The following is a 24,436-nucleotide window of genomic DNA, read 5'->3' on the forward strand; positions in this document are numbered from 1 at the left end:
CCCCTGAGGTATGGTCAAATTACAAAAAAAAAACCCACCTTGTTTGGATAATTACAACGACCCCCTGAACTCCTCAAATTTAGTCGAATCTTCGAGATTATATGGAATATTATCACTTTTGTACCCGTTTTATCCCATTCAAACTCTACATTATGAAGCAAGATGATCCTAATATATATTTTTTAGCTTGTATATATCAGATTGTGGTGCATCGGAAACTGTATTTTTACACAAAACGAGTACAAACTAGAGCACATTCCACGGAATCTAGATGATTATGTTGAACCTGACACCATAAGGGTGGAGGTGTAAGAAAAAATCATAGTTGAGGGGGTAGATATAATTATCCAAACAAGATGGGTTTTTTCGTAAATTGACCATACTTCAGGGATGTTTGTAATTTACCCTTATTATTTATTTGTTATATACATGACTTGAAAAAAATGAAAATTCAAATATTCCGTTGATTGTGATCTGATTTTTAAGATTTTGGGATAAATTTTTAAACAAAATTTGAAAAATTATCACCATACGATCTTATATGAGAGGTTTTTTCGTAATTTGATCTTATCTCAGGGACGTGGCTGTAATTTATCCTAAATTAAATCCATAGTTAATTACGTGAGAATATTTTGACGCAAGTGTTTGTTATATTCATATATAGTTAACTACGTCAATCTATTTTCACATATACTTTTGTGATTTATATGTAAGGCGCTTCATAAGATTTAAACTTTCTCGATACATACTATAGAATATAGTACGGTTTGATATCATAATACTATTTATTTTAACTTATGTAAATCAAAATAAAGTATTATTTAATTATATATTTGTATGAAACAAGTATTGAGTAAAAAAAACATATATTTTTATAGCAAATAATATTTTATATATTCAATTAAAAAAAAAAAATATTAAAGCAATGCATAAGAATATTTTTCTCCATTTATTTTAATTTATTGAGGTCAAGAAGGTAATTGAAGTTTTCGATGCATAAAATATAGTTTTAAGGAAATATTTTAGGATTTTGATAGTACTTTAGGCGATTTTGATGTGAATAGAGTAGATACTCGGTAAATTAATACTCGACAAATTAATAATTTTGATAAAATAATAGTTTTTCCTGGTCCCGACTCAGAGACAACGTGTTAAATTATTAACTCAATAATTTAATAATTCGCTAAATTAATAGAATTTTCCTAGTCCCGACTATTTTACTTTATAGAGGTTTAACTGTAATATAGTTCATGAGTACAACATGTATTTATCCCAAAAAATATATAATAATGTATTGGTTACATTTAAGATTGTATTTACTATGATCAAGAAACACAAACAAAATTTCAACCCTCCTAAATATGAACCAAATCTTACACAATATATAATTGGAATCAAATCAAAATTTCATTACCTTAAAATATTATATTTTAATATAATTTATTTAGATCACAATTAATTTAGACTAAATACCTTAAAATAGTCATATACATCAATTATGTATATATGTTTTGAAAATTTCCAACATTAGTATGCTATATATAGTTTTTATTTAATATCAAATTAAAAAATAAAAGATGAATTAATATTTTAGAATTCAAATTATTCATTTCATTTGAGTACATTTATAAATGTGGTACTTCTAACTCTTTTTTATGTGCAATGCTGAAATGGCATGCACCAAAGGTTGGAGGATATTTAACTTATCATCATTATTAACTATTTATTAATACCTAAATGTGTAACCCCCTGATAACAAATATTATTTTTTCTCAATTTTATTGTAATGATATGAAATTCTTATTAAATAATTTTTCATAGGGTAAATTACAGACACCCCCCCTGAGGTATGGTTAATTTGCGAAAAAACCCCCTTGTTTGGATAATTACATCTACCACCCTCAACTATGATTTTTTCTTACACATCCACCCTTATGGTGCCAAATTCAACATAATCGTCTAGATTCCGTGGAATGTGCTCTAGTGTGTACTCGTTTTGTGTAAAAATACATTTTTCGATGCACCACAATCTAATATATACAAGCTAAAAAACACATATTATGATCATCTCGCTTCATAATGGAAAGTTCGAATGGGATAAAACGGGTACAAAAGTGATAATATTCCATGTAATCTCGAAGATTACGCTAAATTTGAGGAGTTGAGGGGTGGTTGTAATTATCCAAACAAGAGGGGGGTTTTTGTAATTTGACCATACCTCAGGGGTGTTTGTAATCTACCCTTTTTCAATATCGTTTGACACGTAGCCGTTAAGTTTTATGTTTTGTTTTATTTATTTTTAATTTATTATTATTTTATTATTAACATGCGTTTACTGAGAGTCAGCATTTTAGGAAATCCTATATAATAGAACCTCACATTTATTTGCCTATTGGACTTCAGTTTTCAGAGAGAGAGAGTAGAGAGAGAGAGAGAGTGGAGAAATCACGCCGTCGATCTGTGAGAGGAAAAGGAAATTAAAAAAAAAAAGAAAAAAGGAGATGTGGATTTTCGGAAGAAAAGGTGCGTCGGGGTATTCAGCGTGCTCTACGGCGGAGGAAGTTGCACGAGGAATCGATGGCTCCGGTCTCACCGCCATTGTTACAGGTCCTTTTCTTCACTTTCGTTCTTAAAATTTTTTGCTTTTATTTTTTTAAATTACTTTTTTATTGGATCATGTTTCTGAATTGTTTATGTGATTGAAGTTTTTAATTTATTGTTATTTTTTTCCAAATTTTTAATTTAGCTGCCGCTACTGTGATTAGTGTGACGGCGGGGGTAAACTAATCGAATCGAGCGGATCGCATGTTTGTTCTAGTTTTTGTTTGAGACTAGAGCTCGAGTAGTTGAATTTTTGTACATATTATATATATTTTTTTGTAATTGAGCTCGAATTCGACCGAACTTCATAGCTTATCGAACAAAAATATGTGTTCAAGCTTGGTTCGTTGTTTTGACAAACGGAGCTCAAAAGAGATTTTAATTAACGTTCTCGAACTGAGAATCGAGTAGCTTGATTTGATTTTCAGCGCTGTGTGCGATATCTTAAAATAATAACTGTTCGGCAACATCATTTTCGTTTGATATAGTCAAAAACGAGCTTTCCAAAAAGAAATTCTCTTACTTTTGTAGGCCTAAAATGTTTAAATTTTAAGAATTGTAGTGGAGAGAGATTTCGGGTATAATATTCAAATCGAGTTACTTGATCTATTACAGTATTACATAATTAGAGATTAGTCTATTGGTATTTTAAATAGGCTCTTGATGCTGCTTCTATCTGTTGCTCATACATATCTGTTTTTCCAGATCGTGTTTCGATCCCTTCCAATTTATTGTGTACAATTTAAGGAATTATTAATCTATCTGCATTTAAAACAACGAATGGATCAACGTATAACTTGAAGCATAAATCAAACCAAAAATGAGTGATTCGATGTGAATTGATTGAACTGAAAAAAGTTAATGGTCTATGGGTTGTTTTAACAGAATTAAGTCGTTTCTTTCCTCAATGTTTATAATTTGGTGATTTATCTAATTTGCGTTTTCAGGAGCATCAAGTGGAATTGGGACAGAGACTACACGAGTACTCGCATCGTGTGGCGTTCATGTAATTATGGCAGTTCGCAATTTGGAAAGCGGCAAAAAAGTTAAAGAAACAATTATCAAAGAGATCCGTGATGCGAAGATTGATGTTATGGAACTTGATCTCGGCTCTTTTGCATCTGTTAGGAAATTTGCATCGGAATATAAATCGTTGGATCTTCCCTTAAACCTCCTCATGTGAGTTGCCTGTTTTTATACATGTTCGTTTAATCAGGGTATTCTCGTAAATATGTGACATATTTTTTCAATTTAGTAATAATGCAGGGGTTATGGCCCCACCTTTTATGCTCTCGCAAGACAAGATAGAATTGCAGTTTGCGACTAACCATCTAGGTATGCTTTCATGTAGTTAGTCCTAATTCCAAATATCAAAATTTAGCTGCTAATATAAGGATCAATTTATTGCTAAGATTCTCTGATTTATTGCTCTTTATATACGAAAAAAAATATTCAGCTTGTCCTTCCTTACTTTCGGCTGCAGGGCATTTTCTTTTGACTAATCTTCTACTGGATAACATGAAAAAGACTGCACGTGAGAGCCAAATAGAAGGAAGAATTGTCAATGTCTCGTCAGAGGGTCATCGCTATGTGTATCGTGAAGGGATTCGTTTTGACAAAATCAACGATAGTTCAAGGTATGTTTTGATCAAGTTTGCAACTCTCCTACATATACAAGTAGTCGCAGATAAACGTGTGTGTGTGTGTGTGTGTGTGTGTGTGTGTGTGTGTGTGTGTGTGTGTGTGTGTGTGTGTGTGTGTGTGTGTGTGTGTGTGTGTGTGTGTGTGTATATATAAGAAAGAGAGAACAACTTTCAGAGAGATGGTTCACTAATACACATTTGAATTTTTCTAGCGAGTGAAAGTGACATTTGATGGTGGACAAGGTAGATGCTATAATTCTTATAGAAATGTAAAATCGACTTGAGCGACTTGTAAGGGTTTCGTTGAGGGCAGATACTATATTATTGCTCTTCGTATAATTGATAACTATTTAGTCTTGTTTAGGGGAAATAAATAAACATTTATGCATTTATGATTACGTATAAAAATTTAAATTGCTAATTATCTTACCATATATTTTTAGTATCTTTCATCTTTCAAAATTATGCGAACCTTCTACCAATACTTTAGAAGGTTCCCATTTTTCTTTTCTACCAATACTTTAGAAGGTTCCCATTTTCACAAAAGAAAAAATGTTGATCACGAGATTAAATGCTTATAACATTGGATTGCCTTTACTCTCTCTCTCTCTCTCTCTCTCTCTCTCTCTCTCTCTCTCTCTCTCTCTCTCTCTCTCTCTCTCTCTCTCTCTCTCTCTCTCTCTCTCTCTCTCTCTCTCTCTCTCTCTCACACACACACACACACACACTGGAATTCATCTAAATTTTGTATTTTGTTGCTTCACAGTTACACTAGTATATTCGCTTACGGACAGTCAAAGCTAGCTAACATATTGCACGCTAACGAACTCGCGAGGCGCTTTAAGGTAATAACCCCTTCAGACAAAGTTTAAGGCACATCACGAAAAACACATGTTTAAATTTTAGTTAGACAACGTCATGTTTTACGAATGTGCTGATTTTCGTTGTATGTACTATTCAGTAATTATGTGTATTTTTCAGTAATACCCTTTTGATGATAATGCAAAATAATTTTTTTCCTACATAGTATATTCTAGTCAAACAATGTAATAATATTTGGTCTTTTCTTGCTAACAACAGGAAGAAGGGGTTGAAATAACTGCTAATTCACTTCATCCTGGAGCAATTGCCACCAACCTTCTACGCCATCATGGTATATTAGAAGGTGAATTCCTGACCCACTTTTATAACCCATTGTGAAAATTGAACGAGACAAATAGTGGGCCCCACACATGAAGCTCTCTATCTCTCATGAAAAAACGATGTTTGCCGTGTGTGTGCATGTTAATTGTTTTTTGAAGGGTACGCCTGATAATTGTTAGAGTCTTTTGTCTTAGCAGGTGTTGTTAACTGGGTCGGAAAATATTTCCTCAAAAACATTCCCCAGGTTTGTAACACCTTTTTTTTTCAATTTGAAATTTCTAATTTTTTTCTACGGAAATAATCAATCGTTGGTTTACAGGGAGCGGCGACTACATGTTACGCAGCTTTGCATCCACAGGTCAAGGGAGTGACGGGTAACTATTTTGCCGACAGCAATATTTCTACGCAGAGTTCGCTCTCGTTAGATGCAGAGTTGGCTAAGAAACTGTGGGATTTCAGCTTGGATTTGACAGAACCCAAGTGTTGAAATGTTTGTAAAAAAATTGATTTCCATTTAAACATGTGTGTGAACTTGGAACATTTGTTAAGACATTGAAAAATATGATTTTTAGACTGGATAATTTACAATGCAAATTGGTGACGAGTATGTTTTACTAACAATCACAAGTTTATACAATGATTAAAATAATGCAAATTGGATTGAATAAATTAATTCATCCCAAATCTTCAATTTTGGGTTATCTTGAATCTTGACCATCTATATTTTCTTTTCCATTGTTTAATGGAGTAAGATTGTCAATTAAATTTGACTTAATTTCTTGCACGAAAAGGCGAAGAAATCCCTCGCCTTCAGGGTCCCATCTCCTGGTCCGACACGTATTTGATGGAAGAATATAAAATGTGGTAACTCAACGACCTGATAGTGTATTGGACATGGGTCTGGTGTCCACAGAGAATCAACTCTCGTTGGACTTGAAATTGTTATACTACGACTGTCAGTTCTCGATTCTAGAACATTGCATCAATTTATCAACTCCGAAACTAATTGAGCTATACCCATGCGGGGGTTTAGCTTAATTTCTTAATCTAATGTGCTGTTGGTAGATGAAAATTATTTTTATTTTCTATCTTCAAACAAGATTTTTCTTTGGAGTGCCAACCTGAGCAAAGAAAATTTGGAATACTACTACTACTAATAATAATAACAATAATAGTAATAATTAAAATTTCCATGGCTTAAGTTTTTCACACCAAATAACCATTATTCATTTCATTTTCATATAATAGAAATAGATTGACATTTTATTTATTTATTAAATTTATTTCCAGCAAACAAATAATACAGACCTCCTATAAATTAATTTGACCAATGACACAAATCCATGTTTCATTGTGAGAGGCACCTTAATTAACCCACTCATCAAGGTGTCCATCACACTGAATCATGAAAACGACTCAACTGTATATATATATATATAATTAATTAATTATTATGCATCTATTCACAAATTAAACCTCCCAATTAAACCATCCTAATCAAATCCATTAATCATAATCCCATACCTCACGCGCCGCCGTCATTATTCCCAATCTTGTCCACAATCGGCGCCAAATCCCTAGGTAGCACGTTCACCTTAAGCCCGTCCTTCATGAACAACGTCAGCGACATCTTCTGCTCCGCCTTGTGCCCCGGCGGCAGCACCAGCACGTGGCGGAGCAACACCGCCGCAGCGATCGACTTCATCTGCAGGTAAGCCAAGTCCTTCCCCAGGCAAATCCTCGGCCCGGCGTTGAACGCCACGAACTGGAACTGATCTCTCGCCACGAATTTCCCGCCGTCCGCCGACAGCCATCTCTCCGGCTTGAATTCCAGGCAATCGCCGCCCCACACGAACTCCATCCTCCCCGCCGAATAGATCGAGTAAGTTATGCTCGATCCGGCCGGCACGAACGTCCCGTCCGGCAGAACATCGTCGGCGACGACGTGCTTCGAATCCTCCGGCACGGAGGGGTACAGCCGCAGAGTCTCCGATAGCGCCGCCTTCAGATACACCAATCGGTCGACTTCATCGAAAACCAGGGGTTCCTCCACCCATTTCGCGGTGTCGCCGCCGCGAGTTTCGGTCAAAATTGAGCACAGCTCAACCAGGATCCTCTCCTCCACTCTAGGGTTCAAAATCACCAACCAGAAAAACCAGCTGAGCGCCACCGATGACGTGTCACGGCCGGCGAGGATGAAATTTAGGGCAACTTGTTGGAGAAATTGATCGGAATAGGATTCCCTCTTCTTCATAAACCTCGATAGCAGATCGTCGTGGTGGGTCCCACCACCACCGTTCTGCTGACTCGTCAATTCGAGCTTACGTGTACTGATAACGTCACTCATGTAGTCGTCCACGTGTTTCAAACTCCGGCTCAAGCTGACCTCCATTCCCAGCCGGAGCCATTTCTTGAACCTCCACACAAACTCGGGGAAAATAAACCGCTGCAACGTGGCTTCAGTGGCTCGATCGAAAGCCGAAGCGAAGCCGTTTTCGGGCAGGCCGGGTGATAGTGTCTGGGGGTCCTTCCCAAAAGCCAAGCCGCATATGTTGTCAAAAGTGAGCCGCAGCAAGAGATCCTGCAGATCAACCGGCTTCCCCTCGAGCTGAGCCGTTTTCAAAATAGGGCAGAACCGATCCTTGATGGCTCGGCTCACCCAACGAGCCATGGCTTGCCTGAGAGTCCGGGTGGTGAACTCCAGTGCGGCAGTCTTACGCTGGAACAGCCACGTGTCGCCATCGGAATTGAAGATGCCCTGGCCCAACAAGTCATGGAACACAGCCTGCCATGTGGGGCCCTTTGGGTAATTGTCGAACCTAACCTTCAAAATGTGCTCTAAATTCTTGGGGTCGCACGTGACTGTCACGAGGCCCTGCTTTCTCGCCAGAAAAGGGACAGCGCATATGCAGGTTTGGTACGTGCCGCCGCAGGCGCGTAGGTTATCGGCAATCCAGTCGTGCATGCGGCCGCTGTTCTGAATCAGGCCCGGTAAGCTCCCTAATACGGGCCACAATGTGGGCCCCTTTAAAAACCTCGTGATTGATCTGAACCATAGATAATAAGCTGCCGCCAAGGCTGAAATCATCACGGCCGTTGATATTTCCATCCAAACCCCAATTTAATTTCCCTTTTTCTTTTTTTTTTTTTTCAAAAAATACCATGCAAAAAACCACCGTTACTAATTTAATTTCATACTAACTCACCGGAAAAAATAAATTGAAGAAATTCGAATTTATAAATAAATAAAAATACCTGTACGTAATTGTATGAACTGGAGGAAATTAATTAAAATAATAAATTGAAAAATTATGTGTGTGTATATATATAGGTGTAACTGAAGAATATGGGAAATGGGAGGAGAGATCTGTGATTGACAGTAGTGAAGAAAATAAAGTGATTTATAGAGAAAATAAAAAAGAATGGCAATAAATATGGGGGGGGGGGGGTCTCTATACACATATATTTACATATTTCATCATCATCTCTCTAGAGAGAGAGAGAGAGAGAGAGAGAGAGAGAGAGAGAGAGAGAGAGAGAGTAAATGCCACAAGAGGTCGTTGGGGATGAGAAGGTATAGTAGTAGTAGTAGTAGTCCACATATAATAATAACCCCACCTCCAAAGATGATGATATATATTGTATAAATATATATATGTATGTATGTATGTATAATCTGTAAGTAATATCTCAATGTAAATGTACAATTGACAAATCTAGGAAAAAAACCAGACAAGTGAAGTCATCCAATTACGCGGTTCATTCATTTATTACCACATTCAACTTTTATAACAAAGTCATATTAATTAATATATACTCATGATTTTATTAATCATTTTGTTTTTTCGGTGGAAAATAAAAAAATAAAATAAAAAAATTATTATTATTATAGGGCTTTGTGTGTTATTCTTTATCTGGAAATATGATGCTTTAGTCACCTAATTTGGCAGGAAGAGAACCTCCTCCTTTAATTCTTGCATTCAATGATGGAGAAAAAAAGTAAATGTGATTAGTTGAGAGAAATCATGCACATGCATACATCATGGGCATGCATCCATCCATGCATATAATGTTATATATATATATTTTTGACACTTTTTGTAAAATTCATTTGCTCCAACTAGTCAATATCACGATATATCGCTGTATTTATCGCGAAACGGTACGATTTATATAAAAATGATCTACAACTCGGCATATGTGTCGATTGTCTTTAAATATCAATAAATAACGTTCGATATAGCGATACGATACGATATTTAATTGTGGGTGATTTGGCGATTTCAGCATATTTGGGGTGATTCGTGCAATTTTCAGCATATTAACTTTTAGGGCGATTTTTTTTGCCATTTTCAACATCATAAATAAATCTTTCACTCATATATACTTGCACCCAATGTGCCAACTGCCAAGACCCCACACACTAGACGCATCAAAAATATTTCTTTAGAATTAATATCTGAAAATAAAATCCATCATTGCCTTGTTCAATTGAGGTACACTATTAGTATTTAAAATAAAAGTAGTATAATAATATTATATTTAAATTAAATTTAATGGTGAAATTGACAAATGCCGAATCCTAGCTGTGCTATTTATTTCATTATGAATATGGATCCAAATCCAACCAATTGTTCATGCCCTTCTTCACATAATCAAATCCAACTAAAAGTTGATCATTGAATCATTAATTAATTTAATTTGGTTGGCCAAAAGAGATATTGAGAATATGTTGGAGGGACAAACTAGCAAGATGTTTTTTTTTTTTAAAATAAATTTATATTTAGTATGTGTGAGGTTATTTAGCTGTAGAATTTAGTGGGTGTGTTTTTTTGTTTTTTTTTATTAATAATAACGAAATCGACAGCCAACTATAAACGTGCATTTGGGTAAACCTACTCTCTCGTTTACGTGGTAATTCATTAAAAAATTAAAATAAGACTCAATCCACATTGAAAAAAAAAACATTTACACATAAGATGGGCTGGATAGTGATATTTTAGTAGTTGTGGGATTAGTTTGGGCCCAATAAGAAGTATTATGAATTGGTCAACTTATGCATACCTCTTTAATACTTATGTATTACATTTAATCTTTAAATAGGTAAAATTTATTTAATCTTCAGGGGCTAGACGAGCCTAGCTCGAGTCGAGCTTGACAAATTGAATGAACTCGAGTCCAAACTCATCGAGCTTGTAATTTCTGGACTCCAGTCAAGTTCGTCGAGCTCGAGCTCATTTCGTTAAATATTTTTTACTAAAAAAGAAAACGAAAATTACAAATAAAAAATGAACTGGTTTAAAAGAAAATTGTATGTATTTATTATTATTATTATTATTATTATTATTATATTTTCTATTTTAATATATATAATTTATATTATAAGGAAAAAATAATAAATAAAAAAAGCTCTCGAGCTGACTAGTGAACTAAATAACTAAGATTGGGCTCGAACTCATACGCTTGAACGTTTGGTCGAACCGCCGTACTTTATTATCATTTAGTTCGAAGACTTCATTTACCAATTAAGGATTCAACTACTCCTCCCAGCTTAGTAATTACATACAAAAATTGTTACACGACACGCCACGGGATTCCACGTAAACCGAAAACTGAAAACCGAAATCGAAACCAAACCCGACCCCGACGTTCAAGTCAAATATTATGTGACAATAGCATCCTCATGTAACAAATATGAACATTCTAAACAATAAAATTCCAATCTTTACATGAACACTTTCCGAAAAGTAACTTACCACAACTACCTAACACTACTATAATTTCTCGTGCTACACCGAATGAAATACATCTGTATATTCACATACAGTCAAGTCGTACACAATGTGTCTTTAAAACAATTTAAGACAAGAACTCAAAACCCGCGAACCGAACTCCAAACCTCGACGCACTGTTGATCTTTCCTTGTAATAAACATTTTGCTCCCTCCGAAATGGAAGTTAGTTATCCTATTTCCACCCATATCTTTAGCTCTCCCCATCAAATTCTTCTTAAAAACCCTTTCACTCGAATCGCTCTCGTTTCTTTCCGCACAATTCATCGCCACTTCCGACCATAATTCAAGATTCCCCCCTTTACTACAAAAGACTTGATTCCCATGGCTTTCGATTTTACACCCGAACCCTTCTTTCTTCCCGTTGGCTACCTTCCTCCCATCACCAAGACAAATCCAAGAATTACTATCACTATCCATATTTCTTAAATCCGCAAAGAATATTTCACCCGTATTAACTCCAACTTTAAACATCCCACCGAGCACATTCGAAGCGGTGACATCAGCGAAGCAATCGACTTTTTCTTTGAGTTCACAAACTACATTTCCCGATCGAATATCCCAAAACTTGATATTCCCCAATACTCCGGAAGGCCCACTATGAGAGCCCGAAGCCATCAACAAATTATGGCTCGAAACCCACTGCAGTTTAGTGGATGGAATAGCCGAATCAAGATCCGCACCGTATATTTCGTAATGGCCGATTTTCGTCACGGGGCGTAGATTATCGTTCAAATCGTACACCATTATGCAATTCGAGTTTCTCCTGCTCGATTCGAAGCTCGTGAATAAATGATCGGGCGATGCGCTGATGGCTTGCACGGTTGAACCGGATTTAGTCACGTTTTCCCAATTCAGAGTTTCTTTAACGAAACCCTTTTCGAGATCAAGAATTTGCAGGCCAGAAAAATCGGTGGCTCCAGCAGCTGCGATCGAAGGTGATAACGCAAACAAAGAATCAATGGCGGTGAATTGGGTTAAGATTGTCGATTTTCTTTGGAGTGACCAATCAAAGGAGGTGACTTTACTACCGTGGGCGATGTGGAGCGATCCGTAGGGTGTCGTGGAGATGGACGTGGGCGAATCGCGGCCGTTTAACGGCAAAAGACTCGATTTTTCGAGGTTGAATGCGTCGAATTGGGAAGGGTTCGATTGGGAATTGACGAGGAGGTTTTCGATTCCGTAGAATTGGGATTCGAAGATTAGGTCTTGGATGTTGAATGATTTGGCTTTAGAGGGGAGGTTTCCGGTACGGAGGAGGGAGAGGAGGATTGAGAAAAGTTCAGGGTCTCTGTCTATGAAGGGGATCATGTTGTCCGAATTTGAAATCTTGGAGAAGAATGATTTCGAACCGGCTAATGAAAGGGTTTGCTTTGTTGTCTGAAATATTTGACCGCCGACGTCGATTGTGACTATGTTTGAATTTGAATTGGAATCGTGGCGGTGAACTCCATTGGAGGAGGTATTTGATCCTGCAAAAGGCGGCATCTTTCTGAAAGAGGGAAAAAAGCCCTGATTTAAAAAAAAAATGAAGACGGAAAATCAAGATTAGGGTTTGGTTCTGGGAAAAGAAAATCGAGATTGGGGAGAGAGGGAAGAATCTAAGACAACCCAGTAAAGAAATTATACGAAAAGAAAACAGCAAGAATCACCAATTTTTTCAAGAAAAGGAAAGAATCTTGAAAACCCTAGAAAAGTTTTGTCAGCAAAAGGTTGAATTTTTGGGGGAATTATTGATATAAGAAAGAAGAAGAAAATGTGTTGGAGTATATATGAACAATTGTGTGAGAATGGAGGAGAAGAATTGATGTACAGCGAAAAATGGGTGGCGCCTGGTTTTGTAGGGTGGGTGAGAGAGGGTTTGGTTTGGCATAATTTATGGCAAAGTTCACTTTGCACCCCTGAACTATGTGTTGTCTTGCATATACACCCCTCAATTACGTAATGTGTTAAATACCCTCCTCCTATTTTTGGTCAAACTTACAAAAATGGTAACACATTTATTGTGAAATGTTTTGTGGAGCAATTACAACCTTACCCTATCTTTAGTCCATAGAAAGTATATATGAATTTTAGTACTTAAAAATATATCAGCCAAATAAAAAATACAAATTAAAGTCATTGTCTTCTTCATTTTTTTCCAAATATAACTCATCTTGCAAAGAGTACTTGAATGACTATTTAAGCAATTGTTTATTTTACTTTTTATATTTTATTAAGTTGAGAATATATTTTTGTAGGTTATATTGGCAGATAATTTTTTTGTAATTAAAATCAATTATGGAGACCTTTTTATGGAGTTTGAATATACTGAAGTTTGACTTACATTAAGTGAAATATTTACTCTGATTTAATCTCCTAATTTGAGATAATTAGTTTAATTACAAAAATTAGGTATCCAGTTGCTAATGTGATTTGGTTATGATTGCTATTCAAAATTGAGTTCATGATAACAACTAGAGATGAACATTATAGTGAAGTTGAAAAAAGGAGCAAAATGAATTAATTTTAAATGAAAAAATGAGGAAAAAATAAAGGTAAAAAAATAAGGCACATATAAGCTTTGAACCCTTACTCAATTCAATAGGGGAAAAATGTCACAAACACAACAAGAAAGTCAATAGGTGATGTCAGCATATTACAATAAAATACAAACATGAGAGGATATTTGGTACATTTCCTAATATATAGTTATTAGGATAAATTACGGTCACTCCTAAGATAAAGATCAAATTACGAAAACATTACTATATTTGGGTAATTACAATCACTTCTTTCAACTATGAATCTTCATACACGTGTATCATTATGGTGTCAAATTCAACGCAATATTCTAGATTACGTAGAATGTTCCATAACTTGTACTCGTTTTGTGTAAAATGCGTTTATGATGCACATGATCTAATGTTTACAAGCCAAGAGATACATCTTATGATCATCTTGTTTCAAATGTGGAGCTTGAATGGGGTTAAACCGGTACAACTGGAGAATATTCCACATAATCTAGAGGATTACGTTTAAAAAGATCTATAATTGAGGGGATAATTATAATTACCCAAACATTTGGGGTTTGTTTGCAAATTGACCTTGCTTCAGGGAGTGACTATATATATATATATTAATATATATCTAGAAGGTCAGCGAATGCCTTTTTTGGTCAGCAAAGGCTGGAATATGTTAGTTAGTTCTAATTAGGACAACATATGAAATAAAGTAATGTTGCCATTTGAGCAGTCCAACGTGGACCAGAATGATTTTTTATTTTTTTTTCATTTTTTTTAATTCTTTTTTGGTGTGACAATTGACAGAAAATAATTTGTTTGAATTGATTTACATTTTGGAGAGAAACTTATTTTATTCATGGTCAAAGACTTGGAAGAAAAGTGCAGATTTTATGAGGTTTGACAATTCATTGGTCAACCACCAAGATAGACAAAATATGGGCAAAAAGTAGTAATTGGGGGTTTTTGTTTTGATTAAATTGAACTTATTATTTATAAACATGTTTTATTCTATGCTACACCAAATAAAATTCATCATGTAATTTCACTTCTGAATTACTTTAAACACATTACATATATATAGTGTGTGTAAAATGTGTATGTATCTCTACACACATATATGATATGACATAACTCGATGAAGTTCATCAAGTGTAGCATAAAACAAATCGTATAACAAATAATTACACATACACGTGTGTGTATCGTGAGTGCTGTACCGAATTAAATTCGTGGAATGTAGCATAGAATAATCTATCTTTTGGAACACGTATACTTCTAATTTTATATTATGATTTATAATTTAATATGTGGGAATATATCCAGTTTTATAATATGGTCACCCACAAGTTAATAGGCTAGTTATCTAATATCTAATTCATAGGGATAACAATTAATTTGCAACTTGTAGCTTGCACGTCTTGTATTTGATTAAAGTTCATACTTCGTAGTATTTAACAAACCAATATTATTTATGTGATTAGAGATCATACACGTAACAAAAACCGGAAATCAATTATGATTTAACATCACAAAATCAGACTTCTGAATTAGGGTTGGCAACGGGTTCGGGTCGGTTCTGGGGTTGATTTTCCTAACCCGAGACCCGACCCACTAAACTTGTTAACATCAAATTTAAAAAAAAAAAAAAAAAAAAAAAAATCAGCCTTTTTTAACTTCCTTAACATTTTGTTTGTATATTTTAACAAAACAATCTCAAAATTAGATTACAGTATTTAAAAAAAAAACAAGTGAACAATAAAATTATATAATTAATTATATTTAACTTCTACAACAAATAAAGTTCAAAAGTCATGACCCCTAGCGGTCAAGAAATAAATATAACTTAGAAATGAGATTCAAAAAAACGGAACCATGAAAAAAGGGGTAAATGAGAATAGACACGATAGAAATTGAAACTTTGATAAATGAAATCCCAAATTAATTGTTAAATATAATATATTTATACGGGTCGGTTCCATAAAGACCCATGACCCGACCCAGAACCATCCGAGTCTAAAAACTTAAACCCATTACCTGACCAAGAACCGTTTAACTCACCCACATCTGACCCAAACGGGTCGGTTCCGGGTCCGAGACCTCAAAACTCGTACCCATATTATACATATACATGCATATATTAATGACATAAAATACAAAAAAAGGCACCAAATGCAGTAAAAAGAATAAAAGAAAAAAATCGTACCTATTCATTTTTTCTTCCAGATAAAATCGAGCCAGCATTGCAAGCGAATCGAAACTTGAATATACACAAATGGTAAGTCAAAACATTACACTAGAACAGCTTTATTGTAGGCTAGATTGACAGAAAACTTCCCCATCCTATAATGTATCACCAGTTTCCATCATCAGCTTCAGTAGCAGCACCATGTCTAAAACAGTTCTATCAATTTTATTTTACATATACAAGAAAATATATATAAGTACCTAAACCACGTCGTTTCAACGGATTTCTGTCTCGAACATCGTAAAATACCCCCATAGTTCTACGAATAATTCCCCCTTTTTTCTATCTAACTGTTTTCGGACTGGAAAGATCTCAAAGAACAGCATTCAAGTAAAAGTGTCAGTCCTACCCAAATTTACCTTCAGCATTAATAGTATTTCGTAAGCCAAGTCAAAATCAAAACTTTAAATCTTCACTGCTGCTGCTTCTAGCTGACACCTGGCTGCAAAATCGGGAAGAAGGACCAGTTCTCAGACGAACCTCCGCCCTCTTTTGGAACCTTCTTCTCGTTCACCCACCACTCCGACGAATCAACACAAGGTTCGTCACAATTTCCTCCCTCAAAGTTAAATTCTTTGGTTGATCCAAGAGTAATTGTTCGGTTCTTCTGATGTCGTTCCTCGTTAACAATTTCAGTTTGATCTTCTTCCCGATTAATCAATTCAATTGGTTTTTTCCCAACTGATTCCTGTGCAGTTTCAAGCGACTTTTTCTCCACGCATCTTATCACTTTCTCGGCGGTTATCTCGAAAGAAACTCTACGATCAATTGCCGCCACATCATTCTCCAATCCAGTACAATTATCCGGAAGTGGAGAGATATCCGAATTCTGTCTGTTCAAAAGGACACAACTATCGCGAGATCTGGGACCCACGGCATCAGTAGGGGTCACCACACCAGATTCCTGACACGATTCCCACTGATCCCGTCTAGGGGGGTTTCCGCCCCCGAACTCGAGGAAAAAGGGGTGCACGGCAGCAAAGTCACGGTCAAGAAAAGGCGAAGAGGCGCCTGAACCAGAAATCCCAGAGCACGGCGAGATCAGATGGCTGACCGGACTGCCCGGTTGAAGCTGGTACGATTGGAACTCATACTGAGAGAGAGGGTACCTCTGATTAGGTTCTAGAAGGCGTGCGAACGGTACTTCAGGTGAGGAAGGTGTAGTTAAATGGGCTGAAAACTCAGGGGGAGGGGTGTAAGGGGCGGTAGAAGGTTCCGTTGTGAAGGTGGAAAAGACAGGAGGAGAAACTAGCTGAGTCTCGTGGGCGTAAGGGCCTATAGCGAATATTGAAGCGGGCCCACTTGGAGAATAGATGTTTCCGGAAGGAGAGGAAAGTGATAATAGGCCGGTCGGTGATTGGGTGGAAGACGGGGGTTCGGATGGAATGAAGGAGGCGGGGGAAGAAGGAGGTGCGGTGAAAGGAAGTACTATGGATGGGGGTTGGAAGGGGCGTTCGGCTGTCGGAGTGTAGGCAGTGTCTGAGGAAGATGTTTCCGGAACAAGCACGGCGTGTCCGATACGTTTGTTGTTGTTCGGTCTGAAACACCAGTACAGGCTCCAGAAGCTTCTCCACCTTCTTTTCTGCACATGACAATAAGCAGAAATAATCACGTAAATATCTACCATTGTTGGAAACAATTATTGGAATTTGTAAACAGAAGTACTGGAAATAAGTAAAGGCGTAAAAACAATTGCAATTATGAAGAGTAACAAAATATAACTAAATATTGCAAAGCTTTTACTCAGCAGTAAGAACAATGCTTTGTCGTCATATCACAATCAGGCAAGATGAAAAAATGCAAGCTGGTATTCTTTACACAAATATGAAAAAATGCAAGCTGGTATCCGGAGAAAGGAGAGAAGGTGGTAATGAAATGGAAACAGAATCATCAGGGCAATTGGTGCAATACTTCAATTTACACTCTACTAAACTTAGGCCTCGTTTGGTTGTCAAGATAGGATTAACCAGGATAAGATTAAATAATCTAATGAAACCCAATTTTTTTATCGGACGTTCAACAAAAAAAACTCCCTAAAAGGCATGATAACATAATACTTGCGGGTCGACCCGAGAAGTTATTGAGTTTACCAAACATCAAACAAAGTCCAATTATTTAATTAATTACGGCTAATCGACCCAACCAAATGAGGCCTTAGGGATTTAGTAATCTTACTAATATAAGTTGCACTCCTACGGCTTTGCATCAAGCTAACAGCAGAAAATGAACTAGAAAAGCTAAGTGTTTAACACTGTGAAATTAACATTGTTATGGGTGACTTTACGCAGCTAAAAGGTGATACACATCAACATAAATATTTCCATCCACTTACGTAGAACACTATGCTACAAATCTCTAACAAACATTTATCATTTCAGCCAAAAAATCTTCTTAAAAAGTGATTTAACGTTAATTAATGATGAAGACTAATTAAAGATAACAACACCACAGTAAAGCAGTTGAAAAAGTCAGTGATCAGCTGAAAGTTCCTTTTTCTTTTATATATGATTGTTATTAGATTCAACATCTCACACTGAACATAACTTTCGATGCTTTTTTAAAATCGATAGCAATTAACTCCAAAACTTACTTTATACAAAATGATTTGAAGTCGTGAAATTCTGTAGAACAAGTTCAAAAATCAAAATTCCTTCATACCACAAATCAAGTTGCAATCGAATAAATTCCAATATTAAAAAAAATTAAAAAAATTCGATTATGCTAAAAGTCATACTGAGATCCAGAATCTCTTCGATCGGAGCTGAACAAAAATTAAACCTAAAATCAAATAATTAAATCACCAGATCTTAATCATCATACACAACTCTGAACAGAAAATTACATCATTAACCACCATAATCAAAAAAAAAAAATCACTTAATTTCAAAATTCACATAAGAAATAGAGAAGAATTAAACCTAAAAATTAAAATTATTTTCTAATACCTGAAGGGAAGAAGCATGAGCGCCGTGAGCCTCCGCCGATGCGATCGCAGACGCGGCGGCGCTAATCGTCTCTAGCGCGTCGGTTCCATTGTTAACGCCTCTTCTCATCGTATAATTTCAATCAATCAAAGATAAACTCAAAAAACCATTGAACAAGTGAGAAAATTAAATCTTCGAGCGCGAATTTTTTTATTTTTTTATATGCGAGAAAAATGAAATGTAAAAAAAAAAGGGTGCAATTGCAAATATGTAGAGCAAGATTGTGTATGTAGAATTGTAGATGCTGTAAGTATATAATATTATTATTATTATATTGATTTTGAGGTCAAACACGGCAATGACTAAAAACTGATTAGTTTTAGTTTAATTTAATGTTGATTATTATGGGAGTGAAGGTTTATATATTTATATTTTCTATTAATTTTTTTTTGGGCTTTAACAAGCGAAATTACCGAAAAGTACTCGTGCAGTGTGGCTTTACATGGTTACTGAGATGCTATACCGGGTCATATACAACGGATGTTTTTTACCTATTGATGTGACTGAATAATCAACCACTAAGCATATATGTACATGTGTGTGTGTGATTATGTGCAGATCAACGATTAATAATCACCCGATGTATTTCGTGGGGTGTAGCATCAAATGAACCGATGGATCATGGAACTGTACGGAATTTTTGAATTATGCATCCCGATTCGAACATTTCTAAATATGAAGCTATAGTTTTCATTCTGAATTCTGAATTCTGAATTTCCAATTTTCGATTTTCCGATTTCTTTGAAATGAAATTGGAATACATATTACATTTCGAATTTTGATATGAATTTGGTTTCCGAAAATTTCGATTTTTTTTTTTTTGAAAAGTTATACTCGTAATATCAGTATTATTATGTATTTTTGTTTTTGATCCAAAGTCCTTATATTTTTTCTTTTGTTCAATTTAGTTATTTAGTCATTTTTTCGGCGACGACAGGCTACAAAATTTATTTAATTGAAATGTCATTGAATAATTTATTATAAAGGTGCAATTACTAATTATTTGAAAAATGTGACATTTATATGATTGATATAAATATAATACATAATCAATTTATACACATAATAAATTCAATAGTTGTGCTTGTAATAAATAAATAGATTTTTTTTAGATGAGTAAATAAAAAGAAGTAGAGATGAATGTAGAATTGTTCCGACCCATTTGATTTTCTATCGACGCACAATTTTTTTCGTTTAATGATCAGTGAAACCGAATTCAAACGAGAGTTTTGATCGAACCTAACATGAATCAAGCTTAATATAGTCCATGTTAACATATCGTATCATTTAGTAGTCAAAAAAAATTATTCTCACAATTCAATTGTAATTTCAATTAAAGAAAAATCATATAAAATGAATATATTTATATTCTCTAATTCAACAACTAAAAAGAGTAATTAAATTCAAGAACAAGAATGTATACAATTTTGAGATAGAATAAACAATTTATCTACTAGTTCTTAACTAAATGGGGATGTGGTTGAACTTGTAAGAACTTAAAGGGGTAGTTAAGTAAATTAGTATAAAAGTGGGGGCCACAGGATTTAGTACTGAAAAAAGTAAGTTAGTGCGCTTTTAGCAGATGTAATTACCGAGAAAGCTTCTCTTGGTGTTTTTCTTTAGTGCGCACGTGCGGGCGGGGCATCTACTTTTTACATGGCTTTTCGTGCCAGTATAGTTTGTGGGACCCACCCTGAAAAACCCCCCCCACACACTGACTTGCACGGTTGGCTCATCTTTCCAACGCGTTAATTAAATAAAGTCTACAATTATGTGTTGTGTGCGTGCGTTTTGTACAGAAAGTTATATTTCTACAAAATATAAAGTGACACTTGAATTTAGCACTCACCGAATAAAATATTATATCCATTTCATATTAAGTGGCATTTTAGAAAAATACAAGCAAATTAAAAAATCTAAAGATTTTTGGCACTGATTTCGTCCGTGGGGCTTCCTTCTTCTTCAAGGCAACTTGGTCCGTACTCCGGTGAAGATACCTGCAACGCCGGGAGGGGTTCCTGTTAAGTGTATATTTTTACACTTTATCGTATCTTTTTATTTGAGCTTTTGGTGTGTTTTAATGATAATTGGTGCTTAAAAAGTTGATTTATTGTATTTTAGGTACAAATTGAAGAATTGGAAAAGTATGGGGTCAAAACTGCAAATTCGGAGAAAAAGTGGGCCAAAAGTGAAAAAATAGAAATTCTGGAGAATTAAGAACCGGACGGCCGTCCGGATTTTAAAGCCTATTCTCGCACGGCCGTCCGGATTGACGTATTGGCGCAGTGAAAGGATTTTAATTGCACAAGGAAACTGCCTTCTTCCCCAAGTTCTTCACCCTATATAAGACCAAACCAAGCACACAATTAGGGATCCATCTTTTTACGCAATTTGGAGAGCAACAAAGCAATAACGAAGACGAAGAATTCGAAGACTCTAAGCATAGATTTATCGTTTATGATTTATTTTATTTGCGTTTTTCCTTTAATCATGAGTAGCTAAATTACTTATTTCTAGGATTTTATTTGGAACCCTATGTGGGATTTATGAACCCAATTCTATGATTTTATGCAAGTTTTAATTCCGGATTATTTCTTCTACTTGTTTTATTAAGTGCATGAACTTGATCAACTTATGTGCTTTTATGTTATTGTTAATCGCATGAATCGGAAGATCGGGTTAATAATTAGAACTGTGGTAGAAGAGCCTTTGTGGTATTAACATAGGAATATAGTTAATCTCTTAGGTAGCCATTATTGAGATTTGTGCTTAATGCTGTGTTCTAGAATTAATTGCATAGGAATATAGTAATTGAATCTAGAGTATTAGAATCGTAATACACGCGGAAGCGGGTTATGATTATTTTAGCATCTCAGGTTAATAATCCGGGTTAATTACTTGCATAATTGAAGGAATTGGGGGAATAATAATCACATAGGGGGAAGAATAAAATCCTAGGCTTGTTTACTCTGATAAATCTTCGTGCTTAATTTGTTTCTTGTTTTTGTCTTCTTAATTGCTTTAGTTTAATTTAGTTTATTAATCATCTTTCGACTGTGTAGGGTGGGCTTGATAATAATTGGTAGAATTTAGCGTCTAGGATTAAGTAATTAAATATTCCCTGTGGGTTCGATATCCGGACTTAATTGTCCACTATATTACTTGTACGATACGTGCACTTGCGTGTAGGTTTTCGGCCAACAAGTTTTTGGCGCCGTTGCCGGGGATTATTTTAATTATTTATTTTATTCTAGCTCTATATTTGAACAATTTTCACGATTCACCCATTTAATTTTTGTTTTATTTTATTTTTGTTTTAGGTACGGTGTATGCCTAGGAGACTCGATCTTGCTAGAGAACCGTTTGATCCCGAAATCGAACGCACTTTTCGAGCCGCTAGGAGACGTCAACACGCCACCAATACAATGGAGGACGAAGAACGCATACGCGCAGAGGGTAATTTAATCAATGCCAATGGAAACCAAGTCCAAGACCCACCCCCTCAACTTCCGTTACAGCCAGCAGCTAGGCCACGGGCGCTTCAAGATTACATAATCCCGACTCATGACGGATTCCGCCCTAGCATCCAATATCCACCCATTGAGGCGCACAATTTTGAGATCAAGCAAGGCCTTTTGACGATGCTCCAAAATAACGGGCTATTTAGTGGATTGGCGGGTGAAGACCCCCATCTTCACATTGTCAATTTTCTAGATAACTGTAATTCCCACCGTCAAAACGGCGTTTCCCAAGAGGCGCTTCAATTAATTCTCTTCAAACACTCCCTACAAGGAAGAGCTCGCCAGTGGTTGATGTCCCAAGCCCCCCACTCTATCTCGTCGTGGTCTCAACTCCTCAACCTCTTCATGAAAGTTTACAGCTCACCCGAGAAGGACGAGAGAATCCGACGAGAAATTCACAATTTTGTCCAAGAGCAAGGCGAGCAATTATACGAGGCATGGGAGAGATTTAAAACTCTTTTGCGGCAGTGTCCAACACATGGAGTTGAACAATGGCGGCAAATCCACATCTTCTACCAAGGGATTAACGAGAATGCACGAACGGTCTTAGATGCATCAACCGGGGGGAATTTTATGAGTCAATCGATACCGGACGCATTTATCATGTTAGATCAAATTGCTCAAAATCGGTTTGCCAAGTCAAGCGAGAGGACGGTTAGTGAAGCCAAGAAAGTTCCCGGAGTGTTGGAGTTAGATGCAATTACAGCCCTTCAAGCTCAAGTGACCCAAATTGCTCAACAAAATCAACTCCTTTTGCAGCACATCAAAGCAAATCCACCACAACAAGTCCAAGCCGTCGAGTCTCCATGTTGTGAAATTTGCGGGGGAAATCATTACACACTCCAAAACAAGATGTGGAGTCGCTGAACTACGTCAACAACGCGCCTCGCCAATTTCAAAATCAAGGGTGGAGATCACAAGGGCAATATGGAGGAAATCAACAAGGCCAAGGATATCAAAGACCTCAAGGTCAATTCCAAAATCAAGCCCCTCCTCAACAAAGCTATCAAGGCAACAATCCACCGGCCCAAAAATCAAACACGGATGAGATATTGGCCCAATTCATGACCGCTACCCAAGCCTCGTTGCGAAATTTAGAGAATCAACTCGCTCAATTAGCTTTGAAGCAAGAGAACCGCCCGCCGGGAGCATTGCCATCGAATACGGAAGATCCTCGAAATCAAAAGTTCGAGACGTGCCAAGCTATCAATTTCAAGAGCGAAAAAAAAGAAGAAATTCAAGTCAAGCCGCAAGTCACTGTAGCCGAATGGGTCGAACCAATCCCATATCCACAAAGATTGCTAACGAAAAAGATCGAGGTCGAGACGTGCCAAGCAGTCACCTTGAAGAACGGTAAGCAATTGGAGGAAGCCCCACGAAAAGAGAAGCGGAATACGGTAATCGAGAAGTCGAAAGTGAATGAGGAAAAAGAATCAACTCATGAAGAGCCACCATCAACAATGCCTTTACAAGTCCCTCCAATTCCTTATCCTCAAAAGTTTATAAAGAAGAAGCTTGATGCCGAATATCAAAGATTTTTGGACAAGTTGAAGGAAATTCGAATAAATATTCCCTTCATTGAAGCACTCCAAAAGATGCCAAAGTGGGTGAAGTTCCTCAAGGACCTCGTGAAGAAAAGTAAAAAATTGCAAGGGAACGAGATGATCCAACTCACGGAGCAAATTAGTGCGATTCTTACTCGGCCTCTCCCACAAAAACTCGGCGATCCAGGTAAGTTTACTATTCCTTGTACTATAGGAGGTAAAAATTTTAGATCGCTCATTGATTTAGGCGCTAGCATTAATCTTATGCCGTATTCTACTTTTAAAAATCTTGGGTTAGGAGAAATTGAACCGACGGCTATAACTCTTCAATTAGCCGATAGATCTTTAGTTTACCCAAAAGGTATTTTAGAGAATGTGCTAGTGAAAGTTAATAAATTTATCTTCCCTGTTGATTTCGTTATACTTGAAGATACCTGCAACGCCGGGAGGGGTTCCTGTT

At 36.1% G+C, this 24,436-nt stretch overlaps 4 protein-coding genes across 4 annotated transcripts; 1 reads left to right on the plus strand and 3 right to left on the minus strand.

Annotated features, from left to right (window-relative positions):
- Positions 1 to 2,347: 2,347 nt before the first annotated feature.
- Positions 2,348 to 5,988, plus strand: LOC105956909 (short-chain dehydrogenase TIC 32, chloroplastic). Its single transcript, XM_012980819.2, has 8 exons — positions 2,348 to 2,607; positions 3,549 to 3,780; positions 3,857 to 3,936; positions 4,085 to 4,238; positions 5,011 to 5,089; positions 5,325 to 5,409; positions 5,585 to 5,631; positions 5,707 to 5,988. The coding sequence occupies exons 1-8, from the start codon at positions 2,502 to 2,504 to the stop codon at positions 5,872 to 5,874; spliced, it is 951 nt and encodes a 316-aa protein (XP_012836273.2). The 5' UTR covers positions 2,348 to 2,501; the 3' UTR covers positions 5,875 to 5,988.
- A 601-nt stretch (positions 5,989 to 6,589) lies between these two features.
- On the minus strand, positions 6,590 to 8,775 carry LOC105956908 (cytochrome P450 86A22). The gene is made up of 2 exons (XM_012980818.2): positions 8,643 to 8,775; positions 6,590 to 8,523 (listed from the first exon to the last, which is right to left on the minus strand). The coding sequence occupies exon 2, from the start codon at positions 8,494 to 8,496 to the stop codon at positions 6,913 to 6,915; it is 1,584 nt and encodes a 527-aa protein (XP_012836272.2). The 5' UTR covers positions 8,497 to 8,523; positions 8,643 to 8,775; the 3' UTR covers positions 6,590 to 6,912.
- A 2,298-nt stretch (positions 8,776 to 11,073) lies between these two features.
- On the minus strand, positions 11,074 to 13,068 carry LOC105956907 (BTB/POZ domain with WD40/YVTN repeat-like protein). The gene has a single exon (XM_012980817.2). The coding sequence runs from the start codon at positions 12,664 to 12,666 to the stop codon at positions 11,260 to 11,262; it is 1,407 nt and encodes a 468-aa protein (XP_012836271.2). The 5' UTR covers positions 12,667 to 13,068; the 3' UTR covers positions 11,074 to 11,259.
- Positions 13,069 to 15,866: 2,798 nt separating this feature from the next.
- Positions 15,867 to 19,171, minus strand: LOC105956906 (uncharacterized). Its single transcript, XM_012980816.2, has 2 exons — positions 18,873 to 19,171; positions 15,867 to 17,509 (listed from the first exon to the last, which is right to left on the minus strand). The coding sequence occupies exons 1-2, from the start codon at positions 18,978 to 18,980 to the stop codon at positions 16,355 to 16,357; spliced, it is 1,263 nt and encodes a 420-aa protein (XP_012836270.2). The 5' UTR covers positions 18,981 to 19,171; the 3' UTR covers positions 15,867 to 16,354.
- Positions 19,172 to 24,436: the final 5,265 nt, after the last annotated feature.

The sequence above is a fragment of the Erythranthe guttata genome, chromosome 5, assembly GCF_056151865.1.
Source record: "Erythranthe guttata isolate IM_541 chromosome 5, IM_541, whole genome shotgun sequence".
Taxonomy (NCBI): Eukaryota; Viridiplantae; Streptophyta; class Magnoliopsida; order Lamiales; family Phrymaceae; genus Erythranthe; species Erythranthe guttata.

Excerpts from the sequence above, each read along its gene's own strand:
- LOC105956908 (XM_012980818.2), bottom strand. The coding sequence starts at position 8,496 with ATGGAAATATCAACGGCCGTGATGATTTCAGCCTTGGCGGCAGCTTAT.
- LOC105956909 (XM_012980819.2), top strand. The coding sequence starts at position 2,502 with ATGTGGATTTTCGGAAGAAAAGGTGCGTCGGGGTATTCAGCGTGCTCT. Across the intron at positions 2,608-3,548 it reads TCTCACCGCCATTGTTACAG|GAGCATCAAGTGGAATTGGG; the intron begins GTCCTTTTCTTC and ends TTGCGTTTTCAG. Across the intron at positions 5,632-5,706 it reads TCCTCAAAAACATTCCCCAG|GGAGCGGCGACTACATGTTA; the intron begins GTTTGTAACACC and ends GTTGGTTTACAG.
- LOC105956907 (XM_012980817.2), bottom strand. The coding sequence starts at position 12,666 with ATGCCGCCTTTTGCAGGATCAAATACCTCCTCCAATGGAGTTCACCGC.
- LOC105956906 (XM_012980816.2), bottom strand. The coding sequence starts at position 18,980 with ATGAGAAGAGGCGTTAACAATGGAACCGACGCGCTAGAGACGATTAGC. Across the intron at positions 17,510-18,872 it reads CTCATGCTTCTTCCCTTCAG|AAAAGAAGGTGGAGAAGCTT; the intron begins GTATTAGAAAAT and ends TGTCATGTGCAG.